The following is a 15,737-nucleotide window of genomic DNA, read 5'->3' on the forward strand; positions in this document are numbered from 1 at the left end:
CGAAAATACGCTCAAAAAAAACCTTAAAAATAAACACACACACACACACACATAGGCGCTGACATCTGGCAACCTGTTGGATTGCGGTGTTGAATTAAAATTGCGCTCAGAATTTATCAAAAGCTCGGCTTCGCTCACCAAAACGTCGACGTAGCCGTTGGCGTCGCTGCCGCCGTGCGCTTCGTATAAAAGTAAAGCGACAGCGAGAAATCAAAGTTATTTCTGTGTTTTTGATTTGAATGGTAAAGCGTACGCTCTCCCAGTCCCGGTAGCGTAAGGTTAACACTAGAGACTAGAGTCAAAAGCAGCGACAAAGACGACAGCAGCCATCAGTTAACAGTTGGTCAGTTGGTCAGTCAGTTGGCCAGCAGCGGAAGCTACGGAGTTGGCAAAACGATAGATGTGACTGTGATTTAGTTAACGATTATTGTTATATCAACCAACACACAATTGAGAAACACAAAAATAATTGAATATTTGTGCGACTGTTTATTGGTGCGCGTGTTTAACAAATGATTCAATGACTATTACAAGTATTTCAAGTATTAAAGTCCAATGCAAGTCTAAAAATAAGAATAGTGTTTAAACAAATACCAATTAAGCAAAAGTGAATTATTTTGCATGTCATCGAAGAAGTTCTAAAAATTGTCAGTGAATAATTATTGTAGTTTTTCTCGGAAAATTATTTTGACTGACAGCAAGCGAAAACGAATTGATTTATATAAAAAAAATGGTGAGTGGTACCAAAACTAAGCACTGTATTATCTTATTTCAAGTCGATACTTTGTAACCAATTCAAGGGAAATTGTAAGCAAACGATCCATATATAACTTAGCAACGAATGTATTTACAAAGTGCATGTCTACTGACATAGTATTGTGAAATTTTTAAGTTTAGGATAAACAAACAATTATCAGCAGTTAATAATCGTTAATAGTTAAAAGCGATTAGTCGTCGAGAAAATCTTCCATATTTATTTGTTACACGAGTGTTACGGGTTTTTCCTCAGTGCCGTCAATCTGAAGTTTGCTTCTGCAGAAATGCAAGCAAGAATAGGGAAAAACAAGTGAGCATTCTATAGTAGAGAGTGCTCGACTAATAGATACCCTGAGTTTAGCAATTAAATATCTTAAAGCGACTAGGGTAAACAAAGAAAATTAAGGGAACGCTGAACAAGTCTGAACTGAAATCATAGACTTGTGATTAAGTCCTGCAGAAATGTTACATCTGTATTCAGATACACAATCATAAATATGGGGGTGCTGCAGAGAGCCACAAACACACACATACTCGCACAAACCAGAATTGATCCTCGATTATCACACATTCTCGTAAACAAAAAATGTTTCCTGCTGCTGATAGAATGATTCTCATTCAATATCAGTATATATCAGTTTTGGACCATAACTTTTGTGTTTCTTATCCGATATCAATGAAATTGTTGCAGTTGATCAATATGATGCCAGGGCTTTGATGAAGTAAAATCTGTGTAAGTAACTCACATGGCTAGTTCGTCTCGGATATTCACCCTGCTCAAGAATATATATACTTTACATACCAATTTTCAATTGGGTTCATGGCATAAGCAGTTCATATTTACCAAGTACAAATTTTTAAAAGTTTTCAATGCCGTCTCTCTCAACTTTCTTCTTTGGCCTTCTTCGTGACTTTGACATTTTTCTTGGCTGGTTCTTTCGAAATGTTGTGGTTCTGTTTTGCTCTGGCCATTTGCACTTGAACTTTTCCAGCTATTGTATGCATACATGCATAATAAAAGCAAATGGCCAAATTGCATGTTCTGCAATTTGTTATTAAACATTTGCTACTGCGATATTCTGTTGCGTATGTGTTGGCCAAGCGAAGGCCGAGGCTATATTGGACTGGGACTGGTGCAAAAGGGGTCTGCTGCTGCTGCTGCTGTTGCTGTTGCTGTTGCTACTGGTGCTGCTGCTGCTTGCTTGACAACATTTCGTACGGAAATGCCTATGCAGCGGCAGCGTTAACCTTGAATTGCAACTGGATAGCTGGAGCTGGATATAATTTTCTACACGCTTCCATTTTTTTTTTTTTTTTTTTGTTTTGCTGCCGACTCTTACAATCTGTTGGCTTTATTATTATCGAGTATTTACAGGTGATTGGCGACTGCTGATGGCAAGTGAAATGGATATAGTTTCATGGTCAGCCCTCGCATTCGGATTCGAGTTCGAAACTGAGTTGTAGATTGCAGCAGCAGCAGTAACAAGTGATTGCCTCAGCTGCTGCTGCTGCTGTTGTTGTTGTTTTTGTTATTTTCGGTTGCTGCTGCTGCTGCATTGTTTTTGTTGTGCTTTGGTTTGGTTATTCGCCAGCTCTTTAAATTTTGTACTCATCATCGCCGCGACTGATGCTGTGTAGAAATCCAGTGATTTTCATATTCATTCAGCGGCTTCACTGCAAATTCGACAAAATAAAAAAAAATAAATAAAAAGGAAAGACAAAAAAAAAATTGTGCTTTTGGTTAACCAATCCCAGCTGGCTAATGATCCGAGCTCGCCCATTGCACCATTTTACAAAATATGTATTCAAATCTTTGACTCGTTTTTTTTGGAGTTTTTTGTACGTTGATCGTATTTTTTTTTTTTTTTTTTTTTTTTTTTGGGTAGGATTGCACAATGAGTATTACAGGTCCATTTTATTTCTTGCTTTTGTCGCATTTTTTGATGATTTTGCATTGCGCGTTGACACTGAAAACAGTAAGCAGTCAACTTAAAAGTGTAAAGTATAAAGACGCTGACTCCGCTATATAGATGGGCAGACGGTTATTGGCCATATAGGCTGGGCCCATTTACTAGGCCAGTCGCCCCAAACTGCTAGTAATAATCATAATAAAAATTGATTTTAATCAAGTGATTTACTTGCAATTGCTGTTAGCGCCAGTCCGCTCCGATACATTAGAGCGACACTTTAGCGGCATTTGCGTTGACGCCGACTGCAGCGTCAGCTTTGACGTTTGCTTCGCGGCCACTGCCAACGACGACGCGACGCGACGCGCTCAGCTGTTAAAAGAGAGTGCGATAAGTTGTTGTTGATGTTGGCTTGTGGGGCCAGTCGCATGTGACTCGATCGCTTGCTGCTGGCGGTGCGCTCTGTTAGTACAACGCGGCGTATGAGAGTGCAAGTGACCAGGCTGCATACATATATGTAATTGTGTATGTAGGCGCGCATACACACACACATAAAAATCATATATATTGCGAGGAACTGCATTCGGGCCATTTTGCAATGATAGTGCCATTTGGCCAAAGGTTTATTGGCTAACATTGAAATTGTGCGTGCCTCCAGCACATTTTTCTATTTATTTTGGTTCTACTCACTAGCTCCCTCTCTCCCTCTCTCTCTTTCTGTATCTCTCGCTCTCTCTCGCACTCTCTGTGTGTGCGTTAAAAGTTAACTCTGGCGCGTCTTTGCATAAATATATCGCGCACAAGTGCTAAAATCTGATAAAAAAAAAAGGTTTGGTTTTGTTTTGTTTTTTTTTCAAAAACAAAAACAACAAAAAAAATAGTGTTAGTAGATATAAACGTGTGCATGATGGCTGTGACGCTGAAATCGGCTTCTTATCGGACTGTCATTGAAGTAAGTGTTGTTGTGATAATTCCATTATTGCTCGTTTAAGATTAGGGAACGAGCATCGATAAACACATGTTCAATATTAATCGATAAAATTGGTCAATTGCTTTAATGAGTCAATATTATAGTAGGTTTGGAGATTTGCTACGTATATAAAATATACTTATTTTATTTCTTAATTTAATTTTTTATTAAATTAAAAATATATTATAGAATAATATAAAATAAGTACACATAAATAAATATTGAAAGATCAATATTTTTAATCGGATTTTGAGCTTCTGAAAATTTGTCTTGTGATCGAAGTGTGTCAAAAAAATAAAAAAACCTGCAGTTATTGCCTTAAAGTAACCTTTCTCCTTCTTTAAGTTCAATACACTCGACAGCCTTGTAAAACAAACATACAAATCTCAAACGAGACAAGCTATTACAATTAAATGATTGTATTGTAAATTAATTTAACTGCTATTTATACACAAATGCTTAATGATTTTAAGCTGCGAACAATGTCAAGCAAAATATTTGCATACCTTTTCATTTGGCATATACAAAATGTAATCCCAAATGCCTTTCTGGAATGTGCGATTTAGGATTGGAGAGCCTTAAAACTGGGTTTTTGTCTTGAAACCCATAAACTCGCTTACGCGCCACAATTCGAGTATGTGCAGCTGTGCACTTGACTGTTCAGTACACTTCACTTTGTGAATGCAACAACAAATTTGAGCAATACGCAACTTGAAACGCGCCACAAGCGCGGGCGCACATTGAGCGGCGGATAGCCAAAAGCACTTGCAACTAGATTATCATCAACAACAACAACAACACGGTGTCTTGCACCAATTACTGACGTTTTAGTTGAAACCACTGCTTGATGCCAAATTAACGCGATTTAGCTACTCTAAAAGTCGCTCTCAAAGCCTTCTTTATTTAGCAGACAAACAAGACGCGACAAGGTACATATGTACACACATACACTCAGCGAAAAAACTGCCATGAATTTTAGAAAATCAAACAGAGTCAATTGCAGTGCAGTGTGTTAATTTATTACCTGACAGTGGCTCAAAGAAAACCAACTGAAGATTTGTGTAGAAACTGTTGTGATGAAGGAGAAGAGTCAGCTAATTGTATATTTATTTATTATGTATTAGTATTTGAAGATGTCAGATATATAAACATTTTAGGTAGTTTTTAAATTCATATAATTTAAAAGGATCTTTTTTAAAAAAATTGGGGTTTGCATTTATATTTTTTAGAAATATATTATATTATAAAGAAATGAATTATTTATTAGTGAAAATAAGCCTTTAAAATTTCAAGACATTTTTTTTTCTTTTATTTAGAAATATTTCGAAAAATCAGAAATATTTTCTGGTTTCAAGGATCATTTTTTCGGACAGTGAAGGTTTTGTTTTGACGATTCTGTTGCGGCAAGTGCAGCAAAGGGGATTTTATTTACTTGTTTATGCAGCTGCTTTTTGGTGATGAAATATTATCTGCAGGGGCGAGTCGCGGGCGCGTTTTTATTCGCGTGCCAATCGCACGCGTTTATTTTGAGAGAATGTGAATGTTGTGTGGATCGTGTTGCATTTTCAACTTGACCCACAATACGATTGCAAGCCGTGCATGCTGCAACATCAGCAAAAAAAATAAAAAATTCACATTTGTCGCTTATTACTCCAAGTCGACGATTGGAAAGCTAATTGCATGTGCTTAGCGCGTTTTTCAACCTGCCCCAGCATGTGTGCGAGTGTGTCTGTGTGTTAGTGTGTTAGTGTGTCTGTATCTGTATCTGTGTGTTCGTGTATTGGTCCATTCGTTGTTGCATAATTTGTCTTATTAGACAAGATGCCGCATGAGTAAAAGTCTCAAGCTGAACCTGAATTTTTAACTTCAAAAGCGAGTTGCACATGTATACACACACACACACAGCCAGACACACAGTCGCATGCACACACGCACACACACACACACACACACACACACACACACTTGGCTGCTGCGCTCAACTTGACCTATAAATTGATTTTTATGTTGTTCAGGTTCCACAATTCGTTTTTTTTTTCTTCCTCTTTGGCTTATGCTTTTTGCGTCTATTCAAAGCAATTTTTGTTAACTTTAATTTGTATTTTGCTTAAATAACCAAAAATCACCAACTGAGAGACACGCGTTGTGTTTATGGAGCCGCAGTATCAATCGTCTGTGGCTTTAAACCAGTTTCCCGCTCTCTGCTGTCTTTTGTAAATAATGTTAAGTTTTGTTCATGCCATTTGCGGGGAGGGAAAGTAAAAGTGTTGAACTGCACAATTATACGGAATTACAAATTTGAATTCATATTTTTAATAGCATGGCAAATTACTTGATGCCGATGCCGCCCCAGTGGCAGATGACACTTCTTACATAAAAGCTACACCGCCTGGCGTTCCATTAAAATAAATCAAATCTCAAATGAAACGAAAAATAAATTAAAAGAAACAAAGAGGTGAGAAGATGTATGGTTTATTTAGACAGCATCCAAGCGCATTCACTATTTGTGGCCAGACTCTGGCATCGAGTCAGTCCCAGTTGGCAAAAAAAAAGCATAAATAAATATAAAGCCAGTCCAACTGCCTGGCTGGTTGGCCTTGTGGGGAAATATATGTGTGTATTGTAAAAAAAAAAAAATTTGGACTGTCCATGTTACTTCATCACCGCCTCAACACCTTTTTATCATCTCGTCTGTTGTCTTCCAGTTGATGTGGCTGTCATCCCAGTTTTGCATTTGAAACTTGTCTTTTTTATTGGCATTGTTGTTGCTGTTGTATTTTGTTTATGACCGGAGATGTTCATCTTTCTGGGTTTATCTTCATAATAATTATAATAATAATGCTGTCATGCCAGTATTTACTTTATTTATTTATTTATCCGTATGCCTTTGTTGTTGCTTCTATGCAATTTATTGAAGAATTTATTGCTTTTGTTGATGTTTCATAAACACAAAACTTTTTCTGTTGATCCTTTTGTTGGATTTATTAATGTTAACATTAAATTGAGTAAGCTCCGCGAATTTTAAAAAAAGCTATAAACAAATTTTAAACGTTGATTTATTCTGCACAATATTTATTGAGCTATATATTTTTTTAATAAAAAATACATATATTGCTGTCAATGTGTAAATATAAGAAGCTCAAACATTATAAAACGATTTACTCAACGTTAAAGCCTTGACCTCGTCGATCTTATTAATTAGCATGTTTTATTTATACTTATTAACTATGCCATGGAAATATGCAGTTTTATTTGGGATATAAGCAAAAAATGTATAATGGCATTTTAGCCAAAAACAGCTGTTCGCTTTGATTGCTTGTGAGCACTTAAAGATTATCAGACAAATGTTATAGTAACAATAAACTGTGGCCACGGGTAACTGGGCTAAAAAAAAGAGCTCATTGTAATGACCAGAGATGTGTTAGTCATGGCTTTGCTGCTATTGCATTTTGGGTTAGGCCCAGCTGTGAAGTTGTCGTTGTCAGCGCTGTTGTCGATGTCGCCACTGCCAAACAATGGTGTTGAATGGTCATCATGGGCAGTAGCATCAGTCTCAATAATTGACATTGTAAATTTTGAGCTGTTTGTTGGGGCCGGTCGCACTATTTGCCAGCGCTTATGGTGCATAATGAAGCGTTAAAATGTAACTCGCAACAGCAGCAGCAGAAAGCAGCAGCAGAAGGCAGCAGCAGACGGCAGCGGCAGCGGCCGCGGCAGCAATAACCGCAACAACAGCCACAACAATTACAAATAGCTTTATACACTTGCCGCGTTGCTGACGGAAGCATTTTTGTGAACTTTTTTTTTTTTTGGGAAAGCATTTGCAGTGCGTGTGAACCAAAGAAAGCGAAAAAAAATGGGTCAGCCAAGAGATGCTGCGGCTGCGGCTGCGGCTGCTTACGCAAACAGCGCTGCCCGCTGGACAGTGTCTCTCTTTATGTAACACATCAACACCCAAAAACCAACACAAATACACATACAAATACACATACAAATACAATGAAAAAACATAAAAATAATTACATATTTAGCTGGCATATTTGCGGTGCAAAGTCCAATGCGAATAGGGCGTCGAATGGCAAAATTCTGACATACAACAAATTAACAGACAGCAGATCAGCATGAGTTGGCAAAATGGAATGCCAGCCATATTAAATCGTTAAGAAATATCAATATCTGTGTATGTGAATGTGTATGTGTGTGTCTTAAGCTTAATTAGTATACTATTCATTTTACCGGTGAACTTGTACACTGAGCAAAACAGTTGCAAACAAATTAAATGGGAATATCTCATAAATTGGCTAAATATCTTTGAAATTAAAAAAACAACAATCGAAAAAATTCAAAGCTTAGCTCAAAAAGTGGAGCAATTTTTTAAAGGTCAATGCATTTTTTTTGTGAGTGTATACATCTTACCGGTGCGCTTTTAGTGGTCAGAATCTGACAGACAGTCTCGTAAAAATTCCACGCGTCTTGGTTTAGTTTTGGGTTAACGCACACATTTAAAATATATAATTAAATATTCGCATTCGCAGCCGATATTTATACAAATACCGGTTGTTGGTTTGAAGTTTGTGCATAATTTTGGTTTTGTTGTTTGTTGATTTATCTGGGAAAGGTTCAACAAACCATAAAATTCACGTCAATAATTTGGCGAGCTTATAATTCAATTAGGTTCGTCTGATTTGCTTACAAATGTGAATATTTGTTGTTGTTGTTGTTGTTACAATTGTGCTGTTGTCAGCATTAGCTGCTGATTTAGTGCTTTCTAAGCCCACCCACAATTCGCCTGAATTGAATTTTATGATGAAAATAATGCGCAATGGATTTTGTAGAAAAGTAAACAATGATTTGAATATATCTATTAAATGTCAAAATGTGCGAAGCATTTAAAGATGCCTCATTATTTGATCAAGCTGCAACAGCTGCCTGTGCCTCAAACTGTAGCGACAAGTGCGAACATGTGGGATCGATTAACGCGGATGTTTTTTCAAAGAAATGCAAAACAACAACAACAGCATGACTTGCGATTTTTTTGTGTGTGTTGCTGCTTGGATTAAGGTTTAACACCTACGCACAACACTTGTTAATCATCTGGCAGCGGGTGCAGCAGCAGCTGGCAAGTTCGTGCCTTAAATCTTTTGTTTTGGACGGCTTACGTTTTGTACGCTGATCAAATCAATCAGGCAGGCAGATAAGCAGTCAAAGAGACTTTGACATATGCTTGCAAAGTGAATTGATTGATTAACGGTTAATTGGCTGCATTCGCGGTTTCCGTATTACATTTTTTGTCTGCCTAAACACTGAGTAAATTGAATCATGGTTCGTTCTATGCGGAAATTCTCGAACTAAACTGGTTCACTTGATGTCCGACTATCAAAGTGAGAGACAAAACAAACAAATAGACAATCAACGAACATTTGAAGTTAATTACACTAAGTGGCCGTCAAATGTATATTATTATTTAAGCCTTAATGTGTCGATGTGAGCGGCTGTAACCTGTGAGAAAAACTGGTTTAATGACGCCCCAGCATAGTTGAGACTTTCGACTTGCAGTAATTTTCCTGAATTAAAGCCATAAAATCAGTGAATTTATACACATATTGACGACCTTAGTTAACTGCATAAATGAATATGAACTGCATAAGATGAATATCTCAATTATTATCCGTTTAATACTTGTACAGTTATTATATAAGATCTACACACATTCTACTTGCCCGCTCGCGAAAGCGATTGTCTTGTGAAAATTCAGCTTGAAGTCTCAGTGCCGGAAGCACTTTTATCAAATTTGAATTTGGCTCTTTATTTTTATGTTTGTTTTGCTTGTTTCGGCGTGGTCTGCGTAATTATTTTAAATTCAATTAAGCCGCATGGAATACATAGCTGATCTCTTAAGTAGCCGCGCTCGCATAAAAAGTGAAAATCTCTGCGCGTAATTAGATGCAATCAGTGTCTGCGTTTTTCAGCTGGCAAATTATGGAAACGTTGGGTATTTCGGTGGCATCATTGTGAGTCGCAAGCCATGATTCATGCTGGTGGCAGTTCGATTATAGGGTTGACAGCGAATTTTATTATAGTGTATTGCGTCATGGAAATAATGCCAGTCATTCGCTGTGGGAGCCCTTGCTTGGAGACAGTGCGTATGCGTGATATGTGCGATGTGAATAGGGGATCAACCCACTAGAAGTCGATTGCGTAAAATACGGTTGAGAGCACAGTATGCCACACGCAATCATTAAGCCAACTAAATACAAGTCTTACCACACATACTCAGAAAGCGATAACAATAAAAATCATGGCCTTGCATTTTTTCTAGCATCACGAAAAAAATTGCCAACCAAACAACTCGGTGGAATTCTCCAGCCAATAATTACAGCTAGTACTTCAGACAGACACACACACACACACACAGCACTGACCACACCCGCTCACCTGCACTCATCGCAGCACAGCCTCCAGGCTGAGCGGTGCACTGCCTAATGGCAGCCACTGTGCCTTAATGAACCAAGCAAACTTCATGACTTGACGCTCAACGCTCCAACCGCTAAATGCTAAATGACGTAGTTGGGGTGTGTGTGTGTGTGTGGACAAGATAAATAAGCATTGTTTTTTATTCTATTTTTTTTTGATAGACTGCCCACCTGACCAACTTTTGGTGCCAAATACAAATGCCTCTGCATGACATGCAGATGAATGGGCCAAAAGGTGGCTTAGCCAAAAGGCTAAATTACGCAATTAACCGCAACAGCCACAGAATGCAGGATAAATTAACATGCAGTGGTCGCTGATTTCATACATTTTCCAAACGTGCAACAGAGCTGCAACTGACTTGTGGCATTCTTTAGAAATAACTTTACAAAGGCTGCGCGAAAATCAAAGCAATTAAATTAGAACGAAGTTGAAAAGATCACATTTGATTTGAAAATAATAACTAATAATGACTAAAGCGATTGAAAAAAATGGGATTTTTTTTTTGCAGCTACAGAAAATACTCAATTTAAGTTTTTTGCAACATAAAATTTTCAATCAATTATGAAGAATTTTTAAAATTGCACAGGTGATTTATTACGTATTTAATATATTATATTTTGCATGAAGCTTATAAAAATTAACGTGGGTTTAACAAATTTGATTTTGATTACATACCAAATCACCTATATGATTGTTGGGCACATTCCGTATTACCCCATTAAGCCCCCAGATCTCTTGTAAGCTTGAGCTTGAGCCCCTGCAATTTCCAGCTAATTAGCTTAGCCCCTTCTTGGGTGTGCAATCATCACAGACGTGTTTTTTATTTCTATAATTACCATTGTCTAACTATTTAAGCAATGATTAGCAATTAGCATAACATGTTTAGTTTTCCATTTCACTAATAATTCAAATAATTGCATGCTTATAATCACAATCACAATGCATTCCAAAGTACATTCGTTTTTTTTCCTGTTCCTGTTAGTTGTCCCCACTCTCCAGACATTACCAGGTGGGGATTCTATTGCAACAGTTTAGACCAGTTTTGTGTAATACAATTTATATTGTTATATTGGCAAAATCATTGCCCAAAATCTAGCAGCCTGGTAGCCGGTTTTTCTTAATGTTTTCGAGCGGCATTTTTGCAAATGATCAAACCGTAGATCAGGTGGTAAATAGTCGGTCAGACAGGTCGATGCAGCGGGCACACATAATTATATCAACATATATTGATCGTGGGCATACTTTGATGGATTTGCTAGATTGCAAGGTGTTTTGTAATGCGGCTTATATTGATTTGACATTTGAACCCATCGGCAGCCAAGGCTGTTTGACTGCCTCAAGTCCATTGCTTAATATTGGCTTGACTAATGATTTCTTATTTCATTTTTTTATTTATCGTTTTCTTGTAGGAGTACCTCTCACAGTTTTATGATGGCTGGCGGGATCTTATGGACAACAAATCAGATCCGCGCACCCGTGACTATCCGCTTATGGGCTCACCGTTCCCAACGATAGCAATCAGCTTGACATATGCATATATTGTAAAGGTAAGTAGCAGCTTGTCCGATGGGGAAGCACCACGGCACATATGGTATTTAGTAGGCGTTCTCGATTTATAATCACGTCGTCTGATTGGATGTAAAAAAAAACTTTAATGAGCACGTGAAGTGTACCACTTAAGGCACTGGGATTTTTTTCTCTTTGTCTTCCAATTATTGTTCTCGCTGATTCTAGAGCCCGGATCCGTAAATTCACATTTGATGATGTTGTCTGTCATGTCCTGCGTCAGCGCGTCATCAAAAACTAGTCTTCATTTTATGGCATTGCTAAAATAAAAGAGTTCAGGGCCAGTCGTCCCATTCAAAAACGATGCCAATCAGCAGCATTCAATGCGAGACGTTGATGTCGAAATTGCGACCCAAGTCGACTAAAATTACATATGCAAAAAAAAAATGTAAAAAAAAATGTATTTTTAAAAACCTTAATCCAAAAACGATTTCTATTGAGGTTTCAGCTTTGCATTGCTTTACATTTGTATACATATATATGTAATCATTTAAATGGCTTTCACATGATCTCCAAATAGCGCACACACAAAAGACTTAGGCAACGAACTCGTCCCAAAATCAACATCAGACAGCCTCCGATTGATTTGATAATTGCAGCATCTCGCCTTTGTTTGAATTTGTATGTTAAATGGGCAACGGTAATTAAAAAGCAGTGCTTGCCAAGCCATCGAACGGGTTAAAAAAAAAGTTGGGCCTTTCAGCCAAGTCTGGGCTGATTAAGCCAACTTGGAATATGTATATAAATAAGATGATTAGTCATCCAAGAATTTAATTTGTTAACTTGACTTATGGCTGAATAAAATAGTATTATATATTCCAATATATTCCAATATACTTTCTATATACTATCTATTGCTCAATCATAAATTGCTTTCAATTCAGGTACTGGGACCTAAACTAATGGAAAACAGAAAACCCTTCGAGCTGCGCAAAGTTTTGATTGTTTACAATGCGATGCAGGTTCTTTTTAGCATGTGGCTGTTCTATGAGGTAAGTGCCACAGTTTAGAGCAACGCTCCAAAGATCACAATTAAATAAGCATTTCATATTTATAGTCTTGCATAGGTGGATGGCTGAATGGCTACAGCTTAAGATGCCAGCCCGTTGATTATTCGTATTCACCCGTTGCGATACGTGTAAGTATAAAGATTGGTATATAAGTGGCTATAAATATATATATATGTATATACACATGCATATATGTATATAAGTATGGGTTTTATGATTTGGCAAATTCCAGAAAATGTTTGTTTGACTGTGCCAGTTTTTCTGCATTAAAGCAACCAGTTTTTGGTTAAACAAAGAACCGTTCTTATGCTAATCAGTTAATGACAAGTGTCTATGGCGATGTCGGTCGGCCGGCACTATGCTAAATTTTGCTTAGATTGAAGCGTCACGTGTCGTTAAAAATTACCAAAAGAAAGTGCCAGAACTTAGAAAGCCAGAAATTTGGGGTCAGAAATGGGACAACAAATTATGTATATGCATAACAGTTTAGCAATTCGAGAACTGGAATTCAGAAATCTAGACGAATCTAAAATTTTATATCACTGGATAATGTGACAAGCCCTAAAAAATACACCGTTGACATATGAAATAAATTAAAGAGAATATCAAAAATATTTGGGCTTGTATGATTTGTTACATTTATTCACAGATCTTTAGCTAGTTGGATACAGAAATCGTATTAAAATAAATAAGAATCAATTTTTGTATCAAATCTACAGGCTTAAAACTGTTTTAAGAATGGTTCCTTTAAAATATAGGAGATTAAAACCAATTATATTTCATTCTGCTTTCAAAATTTATCCAAACAAATTAATGAATTTAAAATATATTGAATTAAAAACAATTATATTAATGTGGCTTAAAATTGGGTCTTTAAAAATCAATTTATTAAAAATAGATTAAATTAAAATAAAATATTTTATATTTATTATATGCCTCTAAATTGGTTACTTAAAAATCAATTAATTTAAACTATGGTCAATTAAAAATAAATATGTTTAATTTTGTATGGCAAAAATTGATTTTCAAAAAGAAAAAGTAGTTGCGTTAAAACAATTGCGGTCAATTTGGATCAGAAGGGTTTTATTTTGAAATGTTTATTTATTATTTGAAACAAATGCTTATATTTCATTTGACAGACTACAAAGGGCTGCTGGTGGTACTACTTCTCCAAGTTCACAGAGTTCTTCGACACGTTCTTCTTTGTGATGCGCAAGCGATATGATCAGGTGTCCACACTGCACGTGATACATCATGGCATTATGCCGGTGTCCGTTTGGTGGGGCGTCAAATTCACGCCCGGTGGCCACTCGACATTCTTTGGATTCCTGAACACATTCGTGCACATCTTCATGTATGCGTATTACATGCTGGCTGCGATGGGACCCCGGGTGCAGCGTTATCTCTGGTGGAAGAAATATCTGACTGTGCTGCAGATGATACAGTTCGTGCTGGTCATGGTGCACTCGTTCCAGTTGTTCTTCAAGAACGATTGCAACTATCCCATCGGATTTGCCTACTTCATTGGCGCCCATGCGGTGATGTTCTATTTCCTGTTCTCCAACTTCTACAAGCGGGCCTATGTGAAGCGCGATGGCAAGGTATAAATTTGAATGATATATATATATATATATATATATAGTTGGCTAATGCATTTTTATTGTTTCGCCGGCAGGACAAGTCGGCTGTTAAGGCCAATGGGCATGCCAACGGTGCGATGAAGCAGCTCAAGGATGGAGATATTACGCAACGCAATGGCCACCACACGACTGGTACTATGAATAGGTTCCACAACACATTCAACAAATTCACGACCGTTATGTGCAATCCGGCGTTGAACTCGAACACGAACTCGACGCGACAACGGATCCTTGTCAATGCGGGTAACAAGTGAAGCAAGTGAAGCCGTCGCTAGCCAAGCAGCCAGCCAGCCAACCAAGAAACAAAGCATAAATTAATTAAATGTAACAAAGTAAATTACCGTACCATTTAAATAAACATAAGCATAGGGAGTCCAAGCGTATTTCTAAGCCAAATCAATATCGAACTTTAAACAAAAACAAAAAGAAAGAAACAAAAAACAAAAAACCACAACAACATATTGTCGTAGAAATCCAATTTATTATTATTATTTCGTTGGATTTTTTTGATCAACAGAAATGTGTTTTTTATTTTATAAATAAAATCGAGATTGAAAGAAACTGAGTGATATCCGATACTGGTGGATTAATTATCGATCCCAAATTGTAATCGATGAAAACTGTCTTTTCGTTAAATGAAATTTTGTAATTGTGTCACTTAAGGTATAAATTAACTAACGTTAATTAAATGATTTAATGAGTACGACCATTCAAAAGACATTTAAAAAAGGGCTGTAGATACACTTGTCATGATGATTGAGCATATGCATGTAACACGTCCAGTGTTTCGCAGTGGGCAACCTCGGCTAGCTCAGTATTCCCAGAGGTGGGTAACTCCAACCCTGCCCGTGGACGGTACAGACAAAAAAAAACTCGACCTGCACAACCTACATAAAGACCTACATGCACACACGAAAACAAACGAAACAGCTGACGGGCCTGGTGTTTATGGCCACGACGTACCCGCCCTTCCTGCAATGGGCTTGCACGGATTCGAATTGCCCATCGCCCTTATTGTGGTTGACGACTAATTTATTCCATGCTCCCGGTGATTCTCCCCTGTATTTAACTTACTCACAGATCATCGTTATTTCCTTATAATTTATTAACAAACATTACATGCTATGAAGTATTAACTACTGAATAGGCCGCTAGGTAGCGTTGTATTCTGCAACGGCTATTCAATTTTGAATTTAAATCGGGAATCTTGCCAAATCCGATAAAACCAAAATAAAAAAAAAATGGAACAAATATGACTGTTACTTTAGGTGGTCCTCAATCCCTATCCTACCCTATTAGAGCTCCAATATAAGTATTCGGTGTATGGGGGGGCTCGTGCAAAAAGAAATGGATTCTGCAATTTGGCAAAAATCCGGACGCCGGATTTTGTTGACGAACACGGTCAACTTGGAAA

At 37.3% G+C, this 15,737-nt stretch overlaps 1 protein-coding gene across 2 annotated transcripts; it reads left to right on the forward strand.

Annotated features, from left to right (window-relative positions):
- The first annotated feature begins 212 nt into the window (after window positions 1-212).
- LOC6564125 (elongation of very long chain fatty acids protein) lies at window positions 213-14,706 on the forward strand. 2 transcript variants are annotated; one of them, XM_032737339.1, is made up of 6 exons: window positions 213-733; window positions 11,517-11,654; window positions 12,558-12,665; window positions 12,731-12,811; window positions 13,823-14,284; window positions 14,359-14,706. In XM_032737339.1, exons 1-6 carry the CDS (start codon window positions 731-733, stop codon window positions 14,575-14,577), a joined length of 1,011 nt encoding a protein of 336 aa, XP_032593230.1. In that variant the 5' UTR covers window positions 213-730; the 3' UTR covers window positions 14,578-14,706. The 2 variants fall into 2 exon arrangements, with proteins under 2 accessions (XP_032593230.1, XP_032593229.1); XM_032737338.1 differs by lacking the exon at window positions 213-733 and adding an exon at window positions 3,136-3,615.
- The last annotated feature ends 1,031 nt before the right edge of the window (window positions 14,707-15,737 follow it).

This window comes from Drosophila grimshawi, unplaced genomic scaffold (genome assembly GCF_018153295.1).
Source record: "Drosophila grimshawi isolate 15287-2541.00 unplaced genomic scaffold, ASM1815329v1 contig_311, whole genome shotgun sequence".
NCBI classification, from domain to species: domain Eukaryota; kingdom Metazoa; phylum Arthropoda; class Insecta; order Diptera; family Drosophilidae; genus Drosophila; species Drosophila grimshawi.